Source organism: Erythranthe guttata, chromosome 1 (genome assembly GCF_056151865.1).
Source record: "Erythranthe guttata isolate IM_541 chromosome 1, IM_541, whole genome shotgun sequence".
In the NCBI taxonomy this organism is placed as follows: domain Eukaryota; kingdom Viridiplantae; phylum Streptophyta; class Magnoliopsida; order Lamiales; family Phrymaceae; genus Erythranthe; species Erythranthe guttata.
Genome location: NC_142533.1, coordinates 13,154,125 through 13,167,052, shown reverse-complemented (window position 1 = coordinate 13,167,052; position 12,928 = coordinate 13,154,125). Strand labels below are relative to the sequence as shown.

General features: G+C 35.8%; 1 protein-coding gene across 1 annotated transcript; it reads left to right on the top strand.

Annotated features, from left to right (window-relative positions):
* The first annotated feature begins 272 nt into the window (after positions 1-272).
* LOC105961610 (uncharacterized) lies at positions 273-1,022 on the top strand. Its single transcript, XM_088822104.1, has one exon. The coding sequence runs from the start codon at positions 273-275 to the stop codon at positions 1,005-1,007; it is 735 nt and encodes a 244-aa protein (XP_088678230.1). The 3' UTR covers positions 1,008-1,022.
* Positions 1,023-12,928: the final 11,906 nt, after the last annotated feature.

Genomic DNA, 12,928 nt, shown 5'->3' with positions numbered 1-12,928 from the left:
GTTCTCGAGGAGAGAGGGAGGGAGGGAGAGAGGCTTTTCTAATTCTAATTCTAATTTTCTAATAATAATAATAATAATAATTCCCCCAATATAATTAATTAATTAATTAATTCCCCTTTTCATATCCCACGAATTGAATATATCCCACACTCAACTCACTCATGTTTATTTAAATTAATGAATTATTCACATTCTTCCTCACTCAATCCCCTGCAAAATTCCTCTTCCTCTCGGAAAATTATATGTCTCCCACAACCCATTCAGAAATCGAAATGAAGAACAATGACACGCAGACACAGTCAGAAGAAGAAGAACTGATGCATGCATCACCCCCACCGTCACGCAACAAATTTGCTAGAGTATTTAGAGAGGAAGATGAAATAGCTGTGCTGGAAGGACTTGCTGTTTATTGGAAATGCAACGGAGTTAATCATGAATGGAAAAAATATCATGATTTCATCAAGGATGATCTTCCACACCACTTTTCATGCACTCAACTCTCTGAGAAGATTCGACGGCTCAAGCTCAAGTTCCAATCCAATTCAAGAAATAATAATATTCATTTTCGCAATGCACATGAATCTCTCGTGTTTGACTTGTCAAAGAAACTCTGGGAACAAGAATTAATCAGCAGCAGCAGCAGCAGCAGCAGCAGCACCAGCACCACAAACACAACACCACCAGCTGTTGGCAGAAAAATATGTGATGCTGATGCTGATGCTGATGGTGCAGGTGATGATGATGAGGAGAGCATCAAAATAGCATCAAAGAAACCACAAAAACAAGAATTTGATGCTTATCCACACTTGTCTGCATTGTTTGACCGCTTTGGGTTTTCTGCATCTAAATACTTAACCTGCAGGCTTAATAACAAGAAATTGAGAAAGTTGGAGAAGCAGTCAAGAAAATTGATTATGCAGGAGAATCAACTCCTTCTTCAACAGATGGATCTTAGGAAGAAACAGTGTGCTCTTGTCGTTTCTGCCTTAAAAAAATTTAATTCTTGATCCATCACCCATGCATGCAGGTACTCTTTGCTTACTTATTACTTTTTTAGTTTGGTGAGCACAATGTATATATAGAGATTATTCATGTACATCATGTGCCCTGCTTGCTAGTTTATGCAATAAGTAACAAATTAAATAAAATAAGTATACTGTATTTAGTCTGTTACAGTCCGAAAATATAATTGTAGTCAACTAATTAATTGATGTAGCATCAGCATGCATTAAATTCCTCTTTGGTCTATTTGGCTATCTGTTGAGACTATACACAACACATTTATAATTTGCTTTATTCATTTTGTCCTTTAATTTCTGTGTTGATGATTTACAGGTTTTGTAAAAGATGGTGAACAAGTAATGGATTCAGAACTAATATTACTATAGGTTTCTACTCAAGTATTAATTAGTAGTAGTAGTGATAAGATTATTATTAGGTTTCTACTTTTTAATTAGCTTAATTAATGAATGTAATGGCATTATTGTAGATGCTTTTGGACATGTTTTTATGTTGATATGAATGTGGGTGGTGATCTATGATATGCAGAAGAAGCCGGATGGATGATGTTTTGTCTTAATCCTTTAATCATGTATCTTTCTGGAAAAACAATCTGTTTCAACTTTTTATGGCTTCTTAATTATTTAAAAATTATGGTCGTTTCTGTGATTATTTCCTGCAAGTGTTTGAACATATTTACTTTATGTCAATCTTTTTTTTCATCTAACATGATAGGGGATGACTATTTCAAATACGAACTTTTGCTTACTTGAATACCAAAAAAATAAAAAATAATAATTAATTGTAAATTACTTTAATACCCTTAATGAAAATTAAAACCAAAAAAATATTACAAATACTATTTTTCTTTCTTAAATACCAAATATTCAAAAACCTAAAAAAAACATTTCCCTCCTCACTCACAAACCCCTCACCTCCTCCACCTCCTTCTTCTCCCTCCCAAAAACCCTCCTAAAAAACCTCAAAACAAAAGAAATCAAAACCTTACACAACTTGCAAAATGGCGTCAAATGACAATAGAATGGTAGTTTACGAGCAAGGAGAACCCATTCAAGTATGTATTCATGTATTTTTTGAGCTAAAACATCGATTTTGATTTTTTTTTTTTTTTAAACTCGCCATGTATTTTCGACACATACAGGTCGAAAATACCCTTATTTTTCGACATGTATGTGTCGAAAACATAACAATTCATATTTTATTAAGTTTCGACACCTAAGTGTCAAATTTTGATACAATTTTCGACACCTAAGTGTCGAAAATTACCCATATTTTCGACACTTAAGTGTCGAAAAAAAAAAAAAAATTTACACAGATCTAATTCGACAGGTAGCTGTCGAAAATTGGTTGAATATTCGACAGCTAGCTGTCGAAAACTCATCCAAATTTCGACAGCTATCTGTCGAATTATCAAAAATCCCATTTCAAGCTTTCACATTTTTCGACAACTATATGTCGATTTTTGATGAATTTTCGACATCAAGCTGTCGAAAATTCATCAAAAATCGACATATGCAGGTCGAAAATTGTGAACGAAGAACCAACCCACGAATCTCAAATCAATGCTCAAATCGACTGAAATTAGATGCACCCATTACTAATTAACAATCATTTCTACCTAAAACAATCAAATTCTAATTACCCATATCAAACAATCAAATCCTAAGTAAATATTAAAGAAAAAAAATTCGAAAAACATTATTACTTGGATGAATGAAACCGGAACGAAGAAGCGGCGGCGGGTTGATAACAATGGACGAAGAAGCGGCGGCGGCGGCGTACGGTGGCGTTCGGCGGTGTTCGGCGGCAGCGGCGGCGGCGGCGGCGAGGGTTGGAGAGGGTTGGAGGTTTTTTTTTTACAACAAAGGGATTTTTTTTTTTTATTTGGTTTTTGATTAGGTAATTTCTAATAAAATTTGATATAATTGATATTTTGTATGAAATGGTGTTTTTGTAATTTTCTTTTTATTTTGGTATTAAAGTAAGAAAAAATTGGTAAATATGTACTCAATTTTGGTTTTAAACTTGGTAGTATTCAAGTAAGCAAAAGTTAGTATTTGAAATAGTTGCCCCCAACATAATATGGTAATGACAATACATATTTGGATGAATTTGACGTGGACTCGTAAATCCAAGTTTCACGACAAATAGGTTATCTTGTTAATTATCATTTTAAATAAACTCAAAAAAATATGAATTCTCAAAATAAACACATATTTCTAATTGAGATAAGTTCAACCCACTCGCCCATCAGGCCGGTACGACTCGGTTCGGTTTGATCTGATCAACTTTTTTTTTTCTTTAGAAAAAAGAAATTTAATTAAATTTTTTTTTTCGGTGACGGATCGTCGGAGCTACTAATAGCTGACTCAATATTAGTTAACTTTAACATTGGTAGACATTTTTTTTAACAGTGGGTCATCAGATATCCTGTTAATTAGTTCACTCAACATTAGTTACGTTCAACATTAGTTAACCTAAATAGTCAATGCTTAATCAACTAATCGGAGCCGTGAATATCCACTGGCAAAAAAAAAAACAAAGAGTTAAGCGGAAAAAAAAATGATCGTATGTTAGCTAATGCAAAGTGAACTAATGCATAGTCAGCTAATCAAAGCTTCAACGTCCACTTGCCGGAAAATAAAAACCAATTGTTAAAAGAAAAAAAGTTGGACGTCAGCTAATGTTGGAGTCAGCTAATGCAAATCAACTAATCACAGCTCCGACGATCCGTCGCCGGAAAAAAAAATAAAAAAAAAAAGATAAAAGAAAAAAAATGATATGTCAACTAACGTTGAGTCAGCTAACCGGAACATCGACGACCCACCACCGGAAACGAAAAAAAAGATAGAAAAAGAAAAGATAAAAGAAAAAAATGGGATATCGAATATCAACTAATGTTAAGTTAACTAATATTGGGTCAAATTATGGTAATGAGGAGTTATGGAATGTGAAAAGAAAACGATGAAATATTTTATATGGATTTATAAGAATGGCAAAAAAACTGAATTGAATGAATTAGAAAAATGTGGAGTGAAAATAGGAAATGTAAAACTTCTACATTTGAAAGTAAAAAAACTATGATTAATTTAAGTACATGACAGTGACGATTATAATGAGAAATATATTATAATATTATAATTAAGGGAAAATTAGAGAAAATCCTTCATCTAGAAAAATGAGATAAGGAAACACCACTCCGAAAAATAATTAGAGAACACCCCTCTTAAGGCCTTAACTAATATTTTATTCAAGTGATATTTTCATAATTCTAAAATTACCGTTAATCGTCTACTATACTCTTTCAAAACCCTAATTTTATTTTCTCTTCTTCTTCCATCTCTTCTCTGCTTTTTTTTTTTTCTCTCTTTATTATAATTTTCTCTCTCAATTTTTTAGATTATTTCTCTCTTGATCGGAAGATGAAGAACCAACCACCAACATCATCGCCAGAACAACGATGCCAATTTTGTTGAAGCCATCGTCGTCATTGCCGTCTTCGTTGTCGTCGGCGCCGACGGGGTCGTCGTCGTTGCAGATCTTAACAAAAGCCATAAAGATGATGATGATTTTGATAGCGATTCTGAGTTCGAATGCCACGATTGCTACGTAAAATTGTTGATTTGTCGCCGGAATCGGATTTTGATGGGTGGTTGTTCTGCTTTGGTTGGTGGGGCAAGTTGTGATTTTATTAATTTATTTGTAATAAAAAAACCGTCATAATATCAAAGTAAGGTGGTGATGGTGTGTTGTGGCGGCGGTGTGGTGACGATGGTGAGATAAATTTAGGGTTTTTTGGTGGATAACGGCGCGTGTAGAGAATTCTGCGCATGCTGAAACCTTAATCGACTATGTACATGTTCATAGTTGATTAAGCTAATCGACTATGCTCTGGTAGTCGATTAAGGTTCATGATCTCCAATCATTTTATTTAATTGAGATTTTTTGTTTATTGATTCCAATTGTATACATCATTTATAATGTTTGTATATTTTTTGTTTTTGTAATATAGAACTGATTTTGCATTTTTTGCAGTTATGATTTGTTATTTTTAGTAGCAGATTCTAAATGGACTATGCTTCATATCATAGTCGATTAATATGCTTCATTGACTCCAAGTTTTTATTTTTTTTTTGGATTTTTAGTAAGTAGTAAGACTATTACTAGGTTTCTACTTTTTAATTAGCTTAATTAATGAATTCAATGACATTATTGTAGTGGTTTTGGACATGTTTTTATGTTGATATGAATGTGGTGATCTATGATACGCAGAAGAAGCCTGATGGATGATGTTTTGTCTTTCTGCAAAAACAATATGTTCAATTATTTATTGCTTCTTAATTATATAAAAATTATGGGTGTTTCTGTGATTGTTTCCTGCAAGAGTTTGAACATTTTTACTTTTTATCTAGATAATCATTTTTTTAAGGTTTTAAAAAGCGGCAATTAGGTTGGAGGCGGTCAGGAACCGACCCAGGATTAAACGGTGCGGAGGTGATTAATCGGTGATAAATCGAAAATAAATCGGTTTTAAAATTTAATATGATATATTTGTAGATATTATTTATAAATACTCAAACAAAAATAAAAAGATATTTAAACATAGTTATATCTCATCATGTATATATATATATCCTAATAACATAATAAAAATATAATAATAATAGGGGTGATTACAAATAAGCTCATCAATGGGTACTTATTCATAAAGAGAACCAGACAAAAATCTCATTTACCAATAAGTCCATACATTGTCCAGATTTTTGTAAAGGACTAAAACAACCTCTCATACTTTAATACGTTCCAATTTCATCCTTAACTTAATTTAACCTCAATTTGACTCCAAATTTCACAAATTATACAATTTTGACCCAAAACTTTTTTTTTTCAAAAAAAAAATTGTTTTCAAAATTTCTTTTTCCCACCGGATTCCGGCGTTAACTTTTCATTTTTTTTCCTCTTCCAAATTTTTTCGTCGGTTTCCGGCGTTGACTTTTTCGATTTTTTTCTTTTCTTTTTTTTTTTTTGTTTTTTTTTCTTTCTTTTCTTTCTTTCTGTAACTTTTTTTTTTTCGTTTAAACAACAATATTGTTGTGATTGACAGTAATAATAACTATATTAATGTTAAACACAGTAAAATTAACTAAACTACAGTTTAACACAATAATATTGTTATATTAATCTCTAGCACAGTACTATTAGCACAACAAAACTCATTATTATTGTGTAATAGAGTAATATTACTATGTTGACCGTTCAACAAATGTAAACATAATAAAAAGCCAAAAGAATTAATATTACTGTGAGTGACAGTAATATAACTATAACAACAGTAATATTACCGTCAACCACAATAATATTACAATAATAGACAGTAATATTATTACGTTACTCTGTGAATAACTCAAACAAACAAAACAATCCAAACAAAATAATAATATTTATGTGGTTGACAACAATATTACTATAGCAACAATAATATTGCCGTCAACCACAATAATATTATTGTGTTTACAGTAATATTACAATAATAGAAGTAATATTATTACGTTACTCCGTGAATAACTCAAACAAAACAAAAAAAATAATAATATTGATGTTGTTGACAGTAATATTATTGTGTTTACAGTTATTTTATTGTCACACTAGTAATATAATTACGTTGACTTGTTAACAAATCAAACAAAATAAAAAATAACAAAAAAATAATAATAATATTACGTTGTCACACTAGTAATATAATTACGTTGACTTGTCAACAAATCAAACAAAATAAAAAATAACAAAAAAAAAATAATAATAATATTACGTTAATTTACTATCAACGGCAGAACAATTACATAGATGTATTATCAGCGGTAGTACAATTGCGTTAATTAATTGTCATTGACAGTATAATTACTTTAATTTACTGTCAGTGACAGCACAATTACAGTCAACGTTTAGCGGCGGACGTAAAAAAAAACCAAACAAAAAAGAAAAAACTTAAAAAAATACAAAAAAAAGTCAACGCCGGAAACCGGCGAAAAAATCCAGAAGAAAAGAAAAGAAAAAGAAAAAAAAATGAAAAGTCAACGCCGGAGACCGGCGGCAAAAATATTTTTTTTGTATATTTTTTTTTGAAAAAAAAAGTTTTGGGTCAAAATTGAATAATTTGTGAAATTTAGGGTTAAATGGAGAATAAATTAAGTTAAGGATGAAAATGGAGCATATCACAGCATACTCCATAAAAATGTCAAAATTGAATTTTTGTGGTCAAAATTGGATTTTTGTGGACACAATTGATTAAATTGGGGTTATAATTAAGAATTGGGTATAAATGGTTGAGGGTAATAGTGGCATATACATGAATGTTTCCTTTATTTATAATAAATATTAAAGGGATGAGCTTATTGGTGAAAGAGATATAACCCCTAAACCTAGAATAATAAAGATGTTTGGTTGGGGACTTAAGCACAAAACCCCCATAATAATAAGATCATAATACATAAATATCCTTATAAAATATAAATAAAAAGATTTTTTTTTTTAATTTACATGCATTCCTGGCATACATCATTAATTCTTTAACAATAATAGTTAACATAAACAAAATAAATCTTAAACTCATATTTTTTTTTTATTAAAATCCCAACTTTTATTTTGAATTATAAGGGGAAAAAAAATTTACCGATTTTTTGCACTGAAGTTTGACCCACCTTAAAGATTTGACCGCCTCGGACTGCCTAGCTAAGACCGCCTTAAACCACCTAAAACCGCCTCACGGGCAAAAAACCGAGTTTTCAAACCTTTACACCAAAATCGTAAAGGTTTTGCACCGTCTCGCCCGATTTTTAGAACACTGCATAATATGTTAATGACAATCCATATTTGTATGAATTTGACATACATCCATAAATTCAAGTTTCAATACAAATAGGTTCTCCTTTTAATTTTCATTTCAAAAAAACTCAAAAACACATGAATTCCCAAAATAGCCCTACATATTTCTATTTGAGATAAGTCCAACTCACCCGAACACCAGGCCTGCCCGACCCGGTCTGGTTTGACCCGTTCAACTTTTTTTTATTTTAGAAAAAAAAATTAATTAAATTTTTTTTTTCCGGCGGCAGGTCACTGGAGCTCCAGTTAGCTAACTCAACATTAGTTAACTTTAACATTGGTAGACATCTTTTTTTTCGGCGGTGCGTCGTCAGATCTCCTGTTAATTAGCTCACTCAACATTAGTTAAGTTCAACATTAATTAACTTAAACTAGTTAATGCTCAATCAGTTAATCGGAGGCCTTGAATATCAAACAAAAAAAAAGATGGAAAAATAAAAAGAAATGGTCGGATGTGCTAATGCAAAGTTAACTAATGCATATATAATCAGCTAATCTGAGCTTCAACGTCCCGTTGCCAGAAAAGAAAAACAAAAAAAAATGTTAAAAGAAAAAAAATTGGACGTAAGCTAATGTTGGAGTCAGCTAATACGTAGTTTGCTAATACAAGTCAACTAATCAAAGCTCGGACGACCCGCCGTCGGAAAAAAAACAATTAAAAAAAAGAAAATAAAATGATATGTCAACTAATGTTGAAGTTAACTAATGCTGGGTCAGCTAACCGGAGCTCCAACGAACAATCGCTAGAAAAAAAAAGATGTCAACTATGTTAAAGTTAACTAATGTTGAGTCAACTAACCGAAACTTCGACGGCCCACCACCAGAAACAAATTAAAAAAAAGATAAAAGTCAAAAAATGGAATATCAAATATCAACTAATGTTAAAGTTAACTAATATTGGATCAAATTATAGTAATGAGAAGTGGTGGAATGTGAAAAGAAAACAATGGAATATTTTATATGGATTTATAAGAATGGAAAAAAAAAAAAACTTAATTGAATGAATTAAAAAACTGAAATGCTAAATCCAACACTATTTTTACAAAATCATGCATCAAAAATATTTTTCTCGCTAAAATCTTCTCTTTTCCTTCCCCATTCTTCTTCTTTTCCCCTTATAAAATTTTCACAAAATCACACACTAAAAACATCCTTAGCATTCCAAGTTCGAATTTGAAAAAAATCTTCACATGTTCAAACTAAAATAAAGTTAGAATTTGAGGAAAAAAATCGAATTCGTATGAATTTGAATAATTAAAAATGTTTAATGAAATTGAATAAATATTAAATAAAACGTAACTCATATTTTATTACTATTCACGTAAAAAAATAATGAATTTTGAGTGACTTGGATAAAATTATTTTCGAGAGAAGTTAAAGAAAATCTGAGCAGAGATAGAATTTTTTTTAATTTATGTGTGAGATTTAGTAAATTTTAGTGTAGGATTTATTTAGCATGCCCCATTAAAAAATGTGGAGTGAAAATAGATGTAAAACTTCAATAGGACATGTAAAACTTCAACGTTTCAAAAGAAAAAAGAAATAATTAATTTAGTACATGACGATGACGATTATAACGCAAAATATATTATAATATTATAATTAAATATTTAATGATCTTTATATTATCGTAACAACATCAGTATTTATCAAGGTTGTAAAAAGCGGCCCCTAAATATACACCATATGTACACATATGAGTGAAGTATATATATATATATATATATATATATATATATATATATATATATATATATATATATATATATATATATATATATATATATATATATATATATATATATATATATATTGATATGCCTAATTGCCCCAACCCAATGGGCCTACAAATTATTTACCTACTGGGCCACGAGCCCAATATCGAAGACCATTATCACCAAGGCCCAATCACCTTCAAGTAAGGTTTGGGCCCGACAATCTCAACTAAGCTATAAATAAAGGTTTGAATTCATTCCTTAAGGTACGTCCTATTAACTGAGCAATACTACAATACGTATTCTCTGGACTATTTCTACTATCAGCACGTCTGACTTGAGCGTCGGAGGGGTTTCCGCCGGATCAACCCCCGGCCTAGTTCACGTGCTCTATGATCGCAGGTATCTCAGGATCATCAAGTTGTCAAGCTACTGATCTGCTTTGCTCCCCCAGTTCGTTTTCTACACTACCCCAGGTGATCTAAATATTTTAGCATCATCATTTTGGCGCCGTCTGTGGGAACGATGCAAACCAGATCACGTAGCCAACAAGATCCTCCTGAGGCGTCTGCTCGGAGAGAAAATGACACAGCTAACGACCTCCCACCTCGTGGAGGCTCTGGCTTGCCACCTCCTCCACATCCCATGGATCCACCTCGCGAGGTTCAGGTGATCCCCCTCGGGACCCACCACTCGCCGATCCACCACTCCCTGCTCCTCGAATGGTTCAAATAACCGAGGATGCGCTTCAACGCATGATAGCATAAGCTTCAACTCGCGCTGCCACAGAGGCCGTGACTCAATATATCGCCACGATGGGAGCAAATGCTCCCAACGCGATACCAGCACCTGCTCCACATGTGGAGCTACCTATGGCACCACCGCCATCGACTCCCTGGGGGCTTACATAGCCACCCATGCCACCACCGCCATCGACTCCCTGGGGGCTTACATCGCCCCCAAAATATTTCGTTCGCCAAGGGTTATCGACTCCCCGGGGGCTTACATCGCCCCCAAAATATTTCGTTCGCCAAGGGTTATCGACTCCCTGGGGGCTTACATCTGCTCCCAAAATATTTCGTTCGCCAAGGGTTATCGACTCCCTGGGGGTTCACATTGCCCCCAAAACATTTCATTCGTCATAGCAGGAGCCAACGCTCCTCCTCGTGAGGCCCCACTGGGTCCCCAACATGATCAATTTCTACTTACTTCTCGAACGGTTCAGATAACCGAAGAAGACCTTCAGCGTATGATCACGGAAGATTCAACTCGTGCTGCCACTTAATCAGTGGCACCATATATCGCCAAGGTGGGGCATCTCACCCCAGTGGTTCGTGATCGCCTCATCCTAAATGGGGGGCTATCCCATCCTAAAGTTGGGCATCTCATCTCAAGGGTGGTACATCCACTGACCTTTCATCCCCAAGGGGGTGCACATGCCATCTCAAGGAACGAGGATAATCTTCCCACTAAAAAAATAGAACATCCCCAAGGGGGTGCACATCCCATCTCAAGGAACGAGGATAATCTCCCTACTCAAAAAATAGAACATCCCCAAGGGGGCGCACATCCCATCTCAAGGAACGAGGATAATCTCCCTACTTAAAAAATAGAACATCCCCAAGAGGGGTGCACATCCCATCTCAAGGAACGAGGGTAATATCCCTATTCAAAAAATAAAACATCCCCAAGGGGGTGAATATCAACCAAATAAAAAAGAAAAAGAAGAAAGATGAAGAAGAAAGAAGAAGAAAAAAAAAAGATGAAGAAAAAAGAGAAGAAGAAAGAAGAAGAAAAAAAAAACAAGAGAAAGAAGAAGAAAAAAGAAGATGAAGAAAAAAAAAAAACAAGAAAAAGAAGTAGAAGAGAAAAAAAGAAAGAAAAGAAGAAGAAAAAAAGAAAGAAAAGAAGAAGAAGTAGAAGAGAAAAAAGAAGAAGAAAAAAGAAGAAAAGAAAAAAAAAAACAAAAACAAAAAAACACAAGGAAGCGCGCGCACATCAGCACCGCGCGGTTGGCCCAAAATCCTCGGTCCGCGCGCGCGCGGAAAAAGAAAAAAAAAAAAAAAAAAAAAAAAAAAAAAAAAAATCGCCAGAACGCGCGTGGCGCGCACGCGCGACGCGCGCGTGCATGTCACGCGCCCAGCTGTACTGCGCATCTGCCTCTGCGCGCGTGCATCGCACGCGCCCGTTGTCTCTCGCCGCGCGTGCGTTACACGCGCCCGCACTCTCTCTCTCCCTCGCGCGTGCCTTGCACGCGCCAACGCCCTGTCTCCTCCGCGCGTGCATTGCACGCGCCCGCGCTCTCTCTCCTCCACGCGTGCAGTGCACGCGCCCGCGTGACACCTACCGCGCGCCCCCCCTACCCCAGCCTCAAAGCGCGCGCTCCCCCCTTACCCCAGCCTCAAAGCGCGCGCTCCCCACCTACCCAGCATCAAAGCGCGCGCCCACCTCCCCTACTCACTTACTTGCGCGCAATTTGCACTATGCACCACCAAATCGCATGCCGTTTTCACCTCGCTTTACCAAATCGCGCGAGAATTTCAACGCGCTCCACCAGATTGCGCGAGCTCTTTAACGCACCTACCAAATTACGTTCAAAAAAAAAAAAATTATCCACACCATGCTAGCGATTAACGCAAGACTACAACACCGATCTACTCTCAATACGATCCGGTACCCCTTTCTACTTGGCTCCCACATCGTCTCGAGAGTGGGGGGCTTGCGAGACAACTCCCACGAGGAGCCAACTCGCTCAATACTACCACCCGCAGCGAGACAACTCCCACGAGGAGACCACTCGCTCCATCCTACAACCCGCAGCGAGACAACTCCCACGAGGAGCCAACTCCCTCGGGTCTACGAAACCATAGCGAGATAATTCCCACGAGGAGACCACTCGCTCCGTCCTCTAACCCGTTGCGAGATAACTCCCACGAGGAGACAACTCGCTCTATCCTACAACACATAGCGAGACAACTCCCACGAGGAGACCACTCGCTCCATCCTACAACCCGCAGCGAGACAACTCCCACGAGGAGCCAACTCCCTCGGGTCTACGAAACCATAGCGAGATAACTCCCACGAGGAGACCACTCGCTCCGTCCTCTAACCCGTTGCGAGATAACTCCCACGAGGAGCCAACTTGCGCAGTAATACAACCCACCGCGAGACAACTCCCACGAGGAGCAAAACTCGCTCGGTCCTACAACCCCTTACAAGGAAACTCCCACGAGGAGCCAACCCCCTCGGGTCTCAAAACCACAACGAGATAACTCCTACGAGGAGACCACTCGCTCCATCCTATGACCCGC

Excerpts from the sequence above, each read along its gene's own strand:
- LOC105961610 (XM_088822104.1), top strand. The coding sequence starts at position 273 with ATGAAGAACAATGACACGCAGACACAGTCAGAAGAAGAAGAACTGATG.